This window comes from Oncorhynchus keta, chromosome 27, assembly GCF_023373465.1.
Source record: "Oncorhynchus keta strain PuntledgeMale-10-30-2019 chromosome 27, Oket_V2, whole genome shotgun sequence".
Lineage (NCBI taxonomy): Eukaryota > Metazoa > Chordata > Actinopteri > Salmoniformes > Salmonidae > Oncorhynchus > Oncorhynchus keta.
Genome location: NC_068447.1, coordinates 37013818 through 37030428, shown reverse-complemented (window position 1 = coordinate 37030428; position 16611 = coordinate 37013818). Strand labels below are relative to the sequence as shown.

Genomic DNA, 16611 nt, shown 5'->3' with positions numbered 1-16611 from the left:
CTATGTGCCTCAGCTGCATCAACAATGCTAACCCAGCAGACATTCAAACCCACTATAAAGAAGCACTGACTGAGACCATTTTAAGCGTTATTTTAAGGACAGGGCATGACAAGTACAATGACACGAAATACGTTCTTACTTTCCTATGACCTCATCAAGCCAAGTGGCACAGAATGCCTCTACAAAGTCCCTCCATTGACCCAAAATAAGTTTGTAAAAAAAATTATAATATGCTGTATACCATTCTGTAAATACACTCTTCTTCCTAAAGATAATTGAAGCAGGGAATTGTACAGGGAGCACTAATTAATAGAGTAATTTATTATCCATGGAAATAATCCGTGGTAATTGACAAAAATAGTGAGGTGTTTGAAATATGCCTTAATTGTCAGCATGTGGGTTGGTTAAGAGATGCTTATGAACAACACTCATTTTTCACAGGATTACTCAAGGCTCTTAATGTCCATCCGGAGGAAGTGTTCCCATTTATCCATGGTGGTGAGGTGACAGCTCATTGGTTTCACCACCTGCAGAGGCCCCTGTTATTCAGCCGGGGAATAACATGGGAACTGAGAAGCAGCGCAGTCAGAGAGGAGGTAACCTCAAACTGTCAAAAATATATATTTCAGAGAGCATCCCTCACTAAGTCTCACTGAACTCTATAAAAAGGGTCAGGCGTAGGAACCAACTAAAGATGGACAAAAAGCCCATTCATGTGTAGTGTAGGATCTCAACATTGTTGTTGTTTTTGGAGATAAAGCAATACTATGGAGTGGGCATAGAAATTTAAGTATTGACTACAGAAGAGACCAACTACTTACTATATGTTTTAAGATAGAGATGTGACTTATCTTAATCTGTAAATACCCTACAACCACAGTTCAAAATCAGTTGACATTTGTAGTTTAAAATCAGTCTAATGTTCTAGCCAAGGCAGAATTATACATGAGTTTGCAATGCGGTCAAGAAGGCGTTGGAAACACTGGTCTGGCATGAATTACACGCCTGTGGTGGCCAGCAGTCAGAAGGAATTCCTGATAGGGAGCCCTGGAGAGGCATAACCCCTCAGCCGAACAAACAGGGCTACATCCAAATGGCACCCTATTCCCTATATAGTGCACTCCTTTTGACCACAGCCCTATGGGCCCTGGTCAAAAGGAGTGCACTATAGGCCTATAGGAAATAGGGTGCCATTTAGGACACAGCTCAGGCCTCAAAAGGACTTGGACGTAATCCCTCCCTAAGTGGAACAAATGGGTGAGCTGGTTTACCGTCCGGAGGTCACTGCTCACCTGTTTTATTGAGACTCACTCTGCAAGGCAATAAGGATCAAGAAGAGCAATTAAAGACTCCTGTTTGGAGTTGGGTACAGGGAGGAAAGGAGAAATTACACGGTTCTTAGAGGAACTTTTTTTATTTCACAACTGGAATGGATCATGTTGCAGACCCACCAGTGATCAAGAAGTTAACATAGAACACATGAACCACTGCATTACTAGAGATTACTAATTCAAAATATATTGTTGGCTATTTAGAAGCAACAACAGAAAGAGCAAGAATGAGAAAGAATGGGACCACACTGTCTCTAAATAAACACTTTCTTCAACTTTCCATCTGATCCACATATCGTTTATAAAACCTCAAAGATACAGCATCTAGCACCCATGGAATGAACCCCCTAAAGTAACAGGTGCAATCTCTAAAGGCCATGGACGATAAGAAAAAAATTCTGAACAAGGATTTTGCGTGTCAAGAACCCTGTGAGGATATGGTTACTTCCAGGCAGTGAGGGAGCAACAGGAAATCGTCTCACACGTGACGATTCTTTGGAGAAATTTAGTCCTTTAGGTCTATTCTGCAAAAGCTGCCCCCAGTCTCCCTTCACTTCCTCCACGGCTGCAGAGGGAGACGAAGAGGCAGGTCTGAGCTTGCAAAGACTAGAGATATGGATGGATGGAGACCCTTATCTTGGTGTTTTATTTTTTTCTAGGGAGTTTTTCCTAGCCACCGTGCTTCTACACCTGCATTGCTTGCTGTTTGGGGTTTTAGGCTGGGTTTCTGTACAGCACTTTGGGGATATCAGCTGATGTACGAAGGGCTATATAAATACATTTGATTTGATTTAGATGGTACTTTTTGGAGAAATGTTCTCTGGTCTGATGAACCAAAAAATAGAACTGTTTGGCCATAATGACCATTGTTATGTTTGGAGGAAAAAGAGCGAGGCTTGCAAGCCGAAGAACACCATCCCAACCGTGAAGCACGGGGGTGGCAGCATCATGTTGTGGGGGTGCTTTGCTGCAGGACTGGTGCACTTCACAAAATAAATGGCATCATGAGTAAGTAAAATTAGGTGGATATATTGAAGCAACATCTCAAGACATCAATCAGGAAGTTAAAGCTTGGTCGCAAATGGGTCTTCCAAATGGACAATGACCCCAAGCATACTTACAGAGTTGTGGCAAAATGGCTTAAGGACAACAAAGTCAAGGTATGCGAGTGGCCATCACAAAGCCCTGACCTCAATCCTATTGAAAATGTGTGGGCAGAACTGAAAAAGCATGTGCGAGCAAGGAGGACTACAAAACTGACTCAGTTACACCAGCTCTGTCAGGAGGAATGGGCCAAAATTCATCCAACTTATTGTGGGAAGCTTATGGAAGGCTACCTGAAGCGTTTGACCCAAGTTAAACAATTTAAAGGCAATGCTACCAAATACCAATTGAGTCTATGTAAACTTCTGACCCACTGGGAATGTGATGAAAGAAATAAAAGTTTAAATAAATTATTCTCTCTACTATTATTCTGACATTTCACATTCTTAAAATAAAGTGGTGATCCCAACTGGCCAAAGACAGGTCATTTTTACTGGGATTAAATGTCAGGAATTTGGCACACTTCCAACTTCAACTGTACATAAACCTGCATACCAAAGTGATGCACTTCTTTGTCCTTGAAGAGACTATACTGAACTTTCTCTGGAGATATACAGAACGATTGCCCCTAAATGGACATAAATAACATTCAGAAATGACCCCATTAGACAGAAATATGTCAAGACATATTTAGAAATCAAAGAGCAAAAGAAAAATGGGGCCTTGTGAAGGTTTTCTTCCTTATGAATTCACCTTCGGCCACACATCCCCTGAGAAAGCTAAAAATACTCCTCATCCCTCGCCCACTATGGCAAACACAACCTAGAGGAGGTTACGAGGTTAAGAAAAGGCGTCCTTTTTACAAACTTAGGTTGGCTGGGTAAGACCAATGGCCAGCCACAGAGAGGAAGGGGGCATGCATACCTCAAAATAGCATCCTGTAGTGTAGAGCGAGTTAATCCTGTTTTTTAAAAAAACTATTTTTTCAGTATGTCTGAAGCTTGGAGGCACTCTGTTCTTATGGAATCTGACCCTTGACCTCTTCTCGTCATCCTGTCCATGAGCTCATATCACGGACTAATGGAGACGCAGGGCCATATTCTGACTTTAGATTTGTGTGGTTAACTCAAGTTTTTGTTCAAATCTTCCATTGACTTCAATAAATGATTTAAGTCTTGTTGTTGACTTTACACTGTCTTTAATTGCATCATAATCATTTAACTTAACATTTACATTGCAGATAGAAACACCAGCCAGTATAGAATACAAGCAAGTTTACAACTTCAAATTAAGTTAATCTCCTCATTAATCTTTTTAAAATTCTATACATGATATATAATTGGGGCTATTTGTATGTGGAAATATAATGTTCCAGCTTTCGGGGTCTAAAGTGATACATGAGGGAAATTAATTTAATGGCATGATATAAAACACTCACATCTCCACCTGCTGGCCAGTACTTACAAACAATTATGACTGAAACCCCTGATCTGCATACACTGAGTGTACAAAACATTAGGAACACCTCCCTAATATTGACTCCCCTTTTCCACTCAGCGCAGCCTTAATTCGTCAGGGCATGGACTCTAAAAGGTGTCAAAAGCATTCCACAGGGATGTTGGCCCATATTAACGCCAATGCTTCCCACAGTTGTGTCAAGTTAGCTGGATGTCCTTTGGGTGGTGGACCATTCTTGATACACACAGGAAACTGTTGAGCGTGAAAAAAACAGCAGCATTGTAGTTCTTGACACACTCAAGTTGGTGCACCAGGCATCTACTACCACTTAAATATTTTGTCTTGCCCATTCACGCTCTAAATGGCACACATACACAACCCATGTCTCAATTGTCTCAAGGCTTAAAAATACTTCTTTAATCTGTCTTCTCTTCATCTTCACTGATTGAAGTGGATTTAACAAGTGACATCAACAAGGGATCATAGACTGACCAGGTGAAAGCTATGTCATGGAAAGAGCAGGTGTTCCTAATGTTTTGTACACTCCGTGTAGAGTATACCCACATCTCCAGTCCTCATACTGACTATGACTCAAAAACAGTCCTCAGTTAATTAAACTTTTTTTAAAACCTTTATTTCACTAGGAACAAATTCTAATTTTCAACTGCCTTGTTCAGGGGGCACACCAACAGACTTGTACCTTGTCAGCTCAAGGATTTGAACTTGCAACCTTTTGGTTACTAGTACAACACTCTATCCGCTAGGCTACCCTACCGCCCCAACTTCTTCAATGTAGGTCTGGGGTTGAAGAGCCCAAGTAAGTGCGTAGGTCTGCAACATTTGATTTGAAGATCTTTGCTGGAATGGTGTTCATTTTCAACCGTTTGTATGCCTCAAACCGGTGACAGCCTCCAAAGGAGTAGTAGTAATTCCCTCCTTCACTGCCCTTGATCCAGAGTATATCAATAGGAGGAACAATGCTGATGTCTGTAGATTCCTATAAGGAAAAATAATAAGTGAGGATATATTGTCGCACATTCTTACCTGCAATAAGACCAACCACACAGACAACCGGTAAAGTAAGTTAAAATACCATTTTATTCAGCACTCTTGTCTGGTGAAAATGTCCAAACAAATTAATGGCATTAATAATCTTAGACTGTGAACCAGAGGTATCAGTCTGATTGTCAGGCAATCTGCAGAGCTGCCTCCAGAACAAGATTCATGACGAAAAACGCTAACCTGCTTTTGATACATTAAATATGGAAAAAATGTAATTCCCCCTAGAGGTTAAGGCTTACAAATACAGTAGCCTAGTCTGTCAGATGTTTCCCAATCAACAAGAGAATCTTCACTTTTCTTGCTGCAATCTGTTTTAACATCAGCACTTATCTGAACTCTATGGTTTGATCTTGGCAGAACTAGGACACATTTTTACCTGGATTGTACCCATAAGGCTCTGAACTTTGGACTCATCTAGTAGAGGAGGGATTGGTCGTATGATAACTTCCATCGGCACGTTATGAACTTCCTCGACGTTGTCCGAGTGAATAGACCTATTTTCAATGTTCTTCTCACTGTCCATTCTATTACGAGAGATGTTCAACTGTCTGATAGGTAAACATGGGTGGTTTCCACTGCACCCACTCCTTAACAATCGAAATGTGTCATTTAGTTGGAGCCGTACGGTTTTGTAAACGAGGAAGTAGTGTAAATTCATGCGTAGTGGCGCATGCAGCTTTCCATTCGCCAACACCATTGTCGTAACCCAGGATATATCACCGTGTTCAATAGGAACAGATTAGTCACAGTGAACATAACAAACAAGGAGGGGCGGAGTCAAGCACGAGCTCGCGATATTGGCGCGTTCTAGCATATTTCCATGTTTCCGTTAGGTAACGCCTACTCTGTGAAGTGCTCGTGTTCAATAACTAAATTCGCCCTGGCAAAGGGTAAAATCTACACAACTTAGTCCACTCTGTTTGTAACAGATTGTAGTTTTGGGGCAGAAAACTGTATTGAGATTCAACGTTTCATTGATGAGAAAATTAACATTAATGTCGGGCACGGGGCTTCCTCTCATCACCATATTTGGTAGTGAGTGGAAACGCCAACCATATGCTTCACACTTATACATCTGGTGAAATATCTGGATCATTGTTCTAGCTGTGTCGCCAGTTTGTAGCACAACGAGACAGATATTTTACATGCTGTGTAACTGTGAATCATCCAGTTGGCGTTTCCACTCATTACCAAATATAGTGATGAGAGGAAGCCCAGAGAGGAAGCATGCGAGAAGATGGATTTTGCACGACATTGTGCACATTTTCTCATTGATGAAACATTTGATCTCCATACAGTTTTGTTTCCAAAATTACAAATTGTAGTAAAACAGAGTGGACTGCGTTTTGTAGACTTTACACTTTTCCAAAGTTGAAAAAAGTTGCGTTGTTTAGGAGTGTGAGGGAGAATTTAGTTTTTGCACGCGCGCACTTTTCAATAGGCGTTCTCTAACGGAAATATGCAAATAAATGCTAGATCACACCAATAGGATCTCACTAGCTCGTGCTTGACTCTTCCAACCTCTTTGCTTGTTCCGTCCACTATGATTCATTTGCTCCCATTGTGACCAGAGCCTGTCGTTAATCTTGTGTTAGTTATAAAAAATATTTGTTTATCATCCTAAAACCCGGAAATTAGTTACTTCTGGTTCGTTCATCCATCCCTATGGGGAAAATGAATGGGAAAGAATAGGGTTTCGGAATAAATGCTAAAAATAAGGTCTGAGGTTAACACAGGTTTATGAGATGTTATACGTGTTGTTCTATGAGGCACTAGCAGTCAGTTAACATAACCATTATGAAGCCTTTATGGGATTTGTTTTTTAAAATTATTATTACATAAATTCTTCAAAATTCACAAAAAGTGATGTTAGCTGATGAAGATTATCTCATAGAACAAAACGTATCAAATCTCCTAAATCTCCTAAGCACATGCCTTATTTTCATTTATCTAAAAACCCTACCAAAAAGCCATTAATTCTCCTTTGTCCAACAAACCATGGTGGAGTTAGTGCCTACAAAAAGACGCCATTCTAGCCTGCTGATCGTGCCAGTAGGCACAGGTTTCCATTAACCCGGGTTCATTCAACAAAAGCAATGTCGCAAAAAAAAATGTATTGCAACATGTGTAATAGACACGGCAGATATAGGAGACATTTTCCAAAGATCAACATTTTTATTTGTTCGACAGGGTTTGATTTTTCTTTTAACTTTTTTTATTACGAAAAATTATGGTAAAAATTGTGTTTTTCAAATCAATTATGAATGCTGAATACTTTTGAAGGTATGTGGGGAATGTAATCAATCAAATGTATCTATAAAGACCTTTTTACAGCAGCCGATTTCACAAAGTGCTATACAGAATCTCATGCTAAAACCCCAAACAGCAAACAATGTAGATGTAGAAGCACGGTGGCTAGGAAAAACTCCCTAGAAAGGCAGGAACCTAGGAAGAAACCTAGAGAGGAACCAGGCTCTGAGGGGTGGCGAGTCCTCTTCTGGCCGGGTTGAGATTATAACAGTATATGGCCAAGATGTTCAAACGTTCATAGATGACCAGCAGGGTCAAATAATAATAATAATAATCACAGTGGTTGTAGAGGGTGCAACAGGTCAGCACCTCAGGAGTAAATGTCAGCCGAGCATTCAGAGAGAGTCAAAACAGCAGGTCCGGGACAAGGTAGCACGTCTGGTGAACAGGTCAGGGTTCCATAGCTGCAGGCAGAACAATTGAAACTGGAGCAGCAGCACGACCAGGTGGACTGAGGACTGCAAGGAGACATTAGGCCTGGTAGTCCTGAGGCAAGGTCCCAGGGCTCAGGTCCTCCGGGAGGGGAGAGAGAGGGAGAGAAAGAGAATTAGAGCGAGCGTACTTAAATTCACACAGGACACCGGATAAGACAGGAGAAATACTCCAGATATAACAGACTGACCTTAGCCCCGCGACAGATAAACTATTACAGCATAAATATTGGAGGCTGAGACAGGAGGGGTAGGGAGACGCTGTGGCCCCGTCTGAAAATAACCCCGGACAAGGCCAACCAGGCAGGCTATAACCCACCCACTTTACTAAAGCACAGCCCCCACACCACTAGAGGGATATCTTCAAACCACCAACTTACTACCCTGAGACAAGGTTGAGTATAGCCCACAAAGATCTCCCCCACGGCACGAACCCGAGACGGGCCCCAGCCCAGACAGGAAGATCACGTCAGTGATTCAACCCCCTCAAGAGACGCACCCCTCCTAGGGAGGTCATGGAAGAGCACCAGTAAACGAGCGACTAATCCCCCGTAATAGGGTTTGAGGCATCACGTAACTATAAACTCCACAATAATGTTTCATTGCAGGACAAGGATTGTTCTGAATTGGTTGACCTTAAAATGAATGAATAATCACATTGAATAAATAATAATCTTCAGAAATGAATTTGTCAAAGCAACAAAATAACAAAGGCTTTACAATAATGGTGAAAACTTGGGGAAATGTTGGGGTTATGTGGGTTAAAATCTTCCTGGAAGTAACAGAGGGGTGCATGGACGGACATGTCAAAATAGTTTATTGAATTCTCCATGTGGTCTATATTGAAACGCACTTCATTGAATATAACAGGCTATTCATTCAATATTGTTGCACAATTTCTACTTAAAATATCAAAGGGACACAAAAGGTATTCATTTCGTGGAACGACCCTGATACCAAGCGGTCTCAGTTACCAGCCATAACGTTATTTTTCTGATTTGTTAAGTGGCAAAGGAAAAACTATGGAGTTGGATTATTATGCAATATTGCATTACTATACAAATCATAAAAAATACATTTTCTGTGAATGAAAATAAGTTATTTCACCAAAGTTAATTGTGTCACTTCTCAACATGATGGAGAGAAATTTCAAAGCAAGATTTCAAAGCGCTGATATGTATCCTTTTTATATATATATTTATTTATTTATTTAACTAGGCAAGTCAGTTAAGAACAAATTCTTATTTACGGTGACTGCCTGCACCAGCCAAACCCAGACGACGCTGGGACAATTGTGCGCCGCCCTATGGGACTCCCAATCACGGCCGGGTTGCCTGTAGTGACCAGGTTGTCTGTAGTGACGCCTCTAGCACTGAGATGCAGTGTCTTAGACCGCTGCGCCCTAAGGAGTGTAGTTCAACAAAAAAAAACTGAAATGTCACAGGAACTTTTCTAAATATTCTGCTTCTATAGATAATACACCTTTGAATCAGAACCCTCAGTCAATTTACTCATATCCCAACTGACTCTCATTAACATTAATCTTAGCAATTAGTCATACAGTTGAAAAGAATAAACAAACAGAATAAATATGCAAGCAGAATCTTTAGGTGACTAACTTTTTATAATGAGGTGAGTGCATGTTTTGAATTGTGAAGTATTAGTACATGATATAATGCCTTTTCCATCAAAGAACACTTGGAGTACTAGGAGCGATAAAAAATCATATTTTTGTAGGGATTTCAAAGAGACAGCTAGGTTGCTGTGGTGACTAAAAGGACATCTGGGCTCAGTGCTTTACCAATGCAGGTATTACTGGGAAGCTGCAAAATAGTGAGGACGATAGAACAATTGTTGGTTTCTCCAACCCAGTCAGGTTATAACACAAATGAGACAATTAGAAATGATTTATTGGAAAGACGAGCATGTCACTGCATTAAATCATCATAAATACTTTGAACTACAATATGATAGTGTATTAAGTACGTTCGTTTTATGTTGGGGCTACAGGTAGCCTAGTGGTTAGAGCATTGGACTAGTAACCACAAGATTGAATCCCTGAGCTGACATGGTAAAAATCTGCGGTTCTGCCCCTGAAGAAGGCAGTTAACCCACTGTTCCTAAGCTGTCATTGAAAATAAGAATTTGTTCTTAACTGACTTGCCTAGTTAAAGAAAGGTAAAATAAATACAATTCATTAATTGGTCACAAGGGGGATCAGCTGCAATGTATGGCCCACTTGTATTGTATGTTCAAAAGAGTTGAAAAACAAAAAAGCTTATCAACAATGTAATAGAACAAAGCAAATGACATATATAGTTTTAAGGATATGCTCAGTGCTCAAAGCATTGGCCTACTATTCTGTGGAATATAATGACACAGATGTTCAGGTAACTGCCAAAATAGAGGAAACGTCAACATAAGGTGTCTTAATAGGGCATTTTGGGCCGCCAGAACAGCTTCAATGCGCCTTGGCATAGATTCTACAAGTGTCTGGAACTCTATTGGTCAACTCACTCTATTGGAGGGATGCAACACCATCCTTTCAAGAGAAAATTTATGTGGTGTTTTGTTGATGGTGGTTAAAAAAACGCTGTCTCATGCACCGCTCCAGAATCTCCAATAAGTGTTCAATTGGAATGAGATCTGTTGACTGACACACACACACACACACACACACACACACACACACACACACACACACACACACACACACACACACACACACACACACACACACACACACACACACACACACACACACACACACACCCTTTCAACCCTCTATGGTCCTTTGAGACCCCTCTTTTAAACTCACTGAGATCTCTTCTAGACATGGTAGTCAAAATAATGGGCAACTAGGCGTTTTTATACAGGAACCCTAAGCATGATGGGAACTCAGGAACCTCACCTGTGTGCAAGCACCTGCTTTCAATATACAAAACATTACCAAAAGTATGTGGACACCTCCTTGTCGAACATCTCATTCCAAAATCATGGGCATTAACATGGAGTTGGTCCCTTCTTTGCTGCTCTTGGCATCCGCCAGATGGTGAAGTGTGATTCATCACTCCAAAGAAAGCGTTGCCACTGCTCCGGAGATCAATGACGGTGAGCTTTACACCACTCCAGCCGACGCATGGCATTGTGCATGGTGACCTTAGGCTTGTGTGCGTGCGGCTGCTCGGCCATGGAAACTAATTTCATAAAGCTCCCAACGAACAGTTCTTGTGCTGACGTTACTTCCAAAGGCAGTTTGGAACTCAGAAGTGAGTGTTGCACCCGAGGACAGATTATTTTTACTCGCTATGTGCTTCAGCACTTGCCGATCCCGTTCTGTGAGCTTGTGTGGCCTACCACCTCGTGGCTGGGCCGTTGTTGCTCTTAGACATTTCCACTTCACAATTGCAGCACTTACAGTTAACAGGGGAAGCTCTAGCAGGGCAGAAATTTGACGAACTGACTTATTGGAAAGGTGGCATCGTATGACAGTGCCATGTTGAAAGTTAATGTGCTCTTCAATAAGGCCATTCTACTGCTAATGCTTGTCTATGGACATTGCATTCCTGTGTGCTCGATTTTATACACCTGTCAGCAACACGTGTGGCTGAAATAGCCAAATCCACTCATTTAAAGGGGTGTCCACATACTTTTGTATATATAGTGTACTTTGTATCCCTCATTCCTTATTTTGGCAATTACCTGTATATGTTCTTGAATTAAAACAAAACTGTACTTTCCCTTTCATTGGCAAAGCACTTATTTGATGTAAATATTTGCATGACGTGTGTAGGTTTTGAATATCTGAGCTGAAAATATGAATATTATGTGAGGTTACAAATCTAACCAACACATCTCTCCACTGTCAGCACATCAGTTTCTTTATACATGAAATGCCACAATCAAGTCACTGCTTTTCTGTCAATCACACAAACCCTGACTTTACCACGGTGCCCCATTAGATCATCACAGGAGAGGAAGAGACCTTGTCACTCACATCCGACAGACACGTAAATGACTCCTACAGTAAGTATTTCCAGAAGTCCCAATGCACTCTCTATAACCCTTAACTGTCACAGCAGCACTCCATCCCAGTACAGTAGCGAACATATCTCTATTACCAAGATTGAGTTAGTCATACAGGTACAGCATCGGGTCACGGAAGAGCAGTTCTCACATAATGATTTGCTGTTAATATTAGATTTCAGCCCCCATGGGATTGTCACGCTGGAGCTCTTCAGGAAAATTATCTGCCAACTCTCTGACAGCAGGGCTATGAGCTATTTTTATTTATAACACAATGGCGTGCTTTTAAAGCGATAATTATTCTGACGGTGATGTTCAGTCTTTTAAATCTCTTTGAAAGAGTCTCTTTTAATTCTCTTTTTTTTTAAAGTCTCTTTTAATTGTGACTGGCAATATTATTGTCATTGCTGCATGTAGCTCTTTTTACAGAGAAGCTCGACTGATCTGTTGTGTTCGTACACTGCGTTGAACATGCATGAATGCAAAAAGGAACACATACTCTATGTGGACTATTCAGCCAAAACAGGAAAATAAAGTTGCTCTCCTCAAAAAAAATGGGAGAAAAATAAAACAATTGTTCGGCGAGATGTTGGGCTTGTACCTTATTTAAGCAGTGCCCTTTTTTAACTTCTGCCTGAATGTTGATTAAAAAAAGTGAAGCTCAGATGCTTTAAATGCATGAAAACCTGATTTTGACATGACTTCAAAAGAGAAGCAGAAGGAAGAGGTGGCCCCTCTGCCAAGAGAGAGAGGAGCTAACAGATGGGTTTTACATAAACAGCACAAACATCAAGAACACTGAGCTAAAGAGCTTGGCAGTCTCAGCTGATGAAACAGACCAGGGAGGAATCGAGAGGCTTTAATGAGCTTCTCTGTCCTGTGATGCACATACGGAATGTGCAAAGACAAACGGTTAGCTCTTAAAGAGGCAGTTACAGCTATGGCTAGGGTGGCCTTGATTGCCTAAGAACCAACTGGTGAGGCAAACACCTTTCCCACTGGGCACAGACGTCAATTCAACGTCTACTCCATGTTGATTCGAAGTCATTTCATTGAAATGACATGGAAACAATGTTGATTCAACCAGTGCGTGCCCAGTGTTTTGTTGACAGTAAAGACAAATGAATATGATTTTGAGCAGAGGGATAAGGTAATATTCTACAAGATGTTTACATTTGGATGAAGAAGTTAATTAGTCATTTGGACAAATACATTTTTGTTTGTGTTTGTTACATTTAAAGGATCGTATTGATTTCCAGAGTATTTACTTGTCAAGAGATGGGGACCTTTACATGTGAGTCAATCATCCAACAGATGGCGCCAGTTGCATTTGGATGCTAAGAAACCGTACTCGAGACCAACACTAAACCCCAGTGGTTAGAGTAATAGTCTCTGTAAGATACCCACTGTTCTTTGAGGGTCTAATAAAATAATGAATTGCAAACTCATCACATCCTAATCACAACAACATGTTGTAATTTAATGTCTTCTCTGACAACCCTGAACATGTAACACAGCTCTTTCGCTGTCCCTGGTGCTGATTTACAGGATCCATGTTGAAGTTGTGTTCTCTGCGTAGCCCCTCTTCTCTCTATAGGGGATTGAGACAGATTTCCTCTCTGACAGTTACTTAAAAGACATAGGCTATCTGAGGGCAATCTCTTTGAAGAGTAAGTGTAGCTAGCATGCTCAATATTGCAGGTACTATTCAATAATTCAGTTTATGTGCTCCTAATGGAAGGGTCGGTTGGTGGAGGAAGGAGATGGCAGCAGCCTGTTAGGCACCAGAGAGACATGATTGTGTGTCCCAAATGGCACCCTATTCCCACTTTTGACAAGGGCCCATAGTGAACTATATAAGGAATAGGGTGCCATTTTGACAGAGCCATGACAATCATTTCTCTCAGGATTCACAGTCTGATCATTTACAGCTCATCCTATTACACCCAGCCAGTACTACCAGGGGGAAGTTATGGTGATGTAATTGGATTCCATGTGTAACAGCATTGCTTCAGTCCCTCTCCTTGCCCCAACCAGGGACCTTCTGAACACATTGACTACAGTCACCCATGAAGCATCGTTACCTATCGCTCCACAGAAGCCGTGGTCCTTGCAGAACTACTTCAAGGTCTCAGAGCGAATGACGCCACAGATTGAAACGCTACTAGCACGCACCGCTAACTAGCTAGCTATTTCACACTGGTTACACTCACCCCCTTTGACCTCCTCCTTCTCCGCAGCAACCGGGCAGAGCCCAACTGAGTGATCCGGGTCCACAGCAGCAATGCTATTGCTTCCATCCCTCTCCTTGCCCTAACTTGGGCTCGAACCAGAGACCTTCTAAACACATCAACAACTGCCTCCTACAAAGCATTTATCATATTGTAGGTAACGATGCTTCATGGTAGGCAGTTGTTGATGTGATCAGAGGGTCCCTGTTTCGAGCACAGGTTTGGGAAAGGAGGCGGACGGAAGCAAGACTGTTACAGATAAATCCCCACTTAATGAAATTACCTATTTATTAAATCTGGCCAGAGACAATATCTGCTTCGAGAAACTTGAACTACTTTAGAAATCAGGGCTTGTATCTGTTTTTTTATGTATCGATGTTTTCTTTGAAATATAATATATAAGAATACGTCACTGTGGAATGAATTGAGCAATAATATATACTAGGTAAATAGAGATTGAATTTAGAAACACTTGTTGTAAAGCTTGGTTTTGGTAAACGCACATAAATATTACGTATTTACATGTTTTATTTTCTGGAATATCACTAATGAAGGGCTAGTTTACTGCTGTCGCAGCATACACTTTTACATATGATCCATTGTCCCGGTTGTCCCTTGAGTGTAAAAAGCTTCCCGTATCGTAGCCCACTGTCTGTCTCATTATACTGTTTCACTGCTGCTGTAGGACACTGAAGGACACCACCACCGCCACCATTTCAATTCAAGTCTTGTATATTCCCTGGAAACCAATCAAGAAAAGACCAGAATAATAATCCCCATCCGCTGCCATGATTCATTTGAATTTTGTTCCACATTTTTCTCTCTGGCTTTTGAGTCACTGGTGAAAGAGGAGCTCCGGCATAAAATCAATGTTCCATTAAAATGTAATGATCAAGAATGGCTTTATAGCGCTCGAACAGATGGCTCTGCTTTTAATATAACCCTATGTTTCAGTAACTCTTACACAGAATATATCGCCATCACCTATATCGGGTCTGTTTTATTACCAGTTGATATGGGGACTAGGAAGAATAATGGTCATATTTCTGAGAATTTGATAGATATGTTTGTAGCATTTCAGGCCAGTTGGCCTCTAGATTAGTGGCATAGAAACTATGTCTAACAACAGTGATTTGATGTGGATGCCACTGGACAAACACTGGTCGAATCAACGTATCCATGTCATTTAAACAAATCGATTCAATGTGTTGACGTTGAATCAACGTGGAAAACTGATTCAATTGGCAAATAGTAGTCAAATGTATGAGAATTTCGTATTTTTTTCCACCCAATTTAAATCCAATAACATGGTGACATTTGACACACGTTGAATTCACTTTAGTTGACAACACAACCAAATGTAAATAACAATTAGACGTTGAACTGACGTCTGTGTTCAGTGGGATCAGTCTGAAGTAATTAATTGAAAACAAGGAATGTGCTATATTGATAGTGTAGCATAATTCAAATTATGATTTTCTTAATTCCGCTCCAGTTGAATCAGTATCAGAGAGGATGCAGCATCCAGTATATTGTAACAACGTGTTATGTATGAAGTGAATAGGTTGTCTGATTGCTCAGAGGCATTATCAAGTGAAATAAAAACGGACCTGTAGTTTACTTGTGCTATTGTTTTTATTATAGTTATCACCATTATTAATTGTAGCAGAATCAAATAAACCAAAACACCCTACAGCAATCATGCCTTAAATTTATTCACACTTGGTTGAAAATATTAAAGACAGAAAAAGTGATGGAAAGAAAGATAGCGAGAAAAGAAAGTGGAAATTCTGAATCTATGTTTTGAGGACCATATGGAAGATTTCAAGCAGACCACCATATGTTGAAGGCTTTTGTTATGGTAATAATTTTTGGCACTTTTCATCATTGCGCAGCCAAGCTTGGCAAATAAATAAAAGGGAAAAAAGAAAAGAGAAAAAGAACATGGACCAATCTCCCAGTCAGAATACACAGTAATGGAGTGTTGTTGGTAACCTATGATACAAGTCAGTATTTGACGTCAATCTATGTCTGAGGACGCCAGGAGATGAAGTGGAAACCGGCCACTAGGGACAACAGTGAGCACTGTTACCTTCAAGTAGGTTTCAGTATTGGTAGGGTATTGTGGATGGGGATGGTAGATGGGCATTACCTTAGTGCCAAAGGTTGCATCTTTGATTCCAGTGAGAAAATATATTTTTTTAGATTTTGCTTTAAGCCTATCCCAGAGCTTAACCTCTACCTTAACCATTCGGAGTTAATGCCTAACGGTAATAATTCAGAGTTAATGCCTAATCTTTTTTAAACCTAACCTTGTTTGCGCTTAGTCCCACTATCATTTATTTTTCAACAGGACAATGACCCAACATACCTCCAGGCTGTGTAAGGGCTATTTGACCAAGAAGTAGACTGATGGAGTGCTGCATCAGATAACCTGGCCTCCACAATCAGGGAAAGGAAAAGCAGCCAACAAGTGCGAACTCCTGTGGGAACTCCTTCAAGTCTGTGGGAAATCCTTCAAGACTGTTGGAAAAGTATTCCAGGTGAAGCTGGTTGAGAGAATGCCAAGAGTGTGCAAAGATGTCATCAAGGCAAAGGGTAGCTACTTTGAAGAATCTGAAATATAAAATATATTTTGATTTGTGTAACACTTTTTTGGTTACTACATGATTTCATATGTGTTATTTCATAGTTTTGATGTCTTCATCATTATTATAC

The 16611-nt window shown here is 40.7% G+C and overlaps 1 protein-coding gene across 1 annotated transcript; it reads right to left on the bottom strand.

Moving 5' to 3' along the window:
- Window positions 1-4445: 4445 nt before the first annotated feature.
- On the bottom strand, window positions 4446-5648 carry srxn1 (sulfiredoxin 1 homolog (S. cerevisiae)). Its single transcript, XM_035738864.2, has 2 exons — window positions 5272-5648; window positions 4446-4830 (listed from the first exon to the last, which is right to left on the bottom strand). Exons 1-2 carry the CDS (start codon window positions 5590-5592, stop codon window positions 4621-4623), a joined length of 531 nt encoding a protein of 176 aa, XP_035594757.1. The 5' UTR covers window positions 5593-5648; the 3' UTR covers window positions 4446-4620.
- Window positions 5649-16611: the final 10963 nt, after the last annotated feature.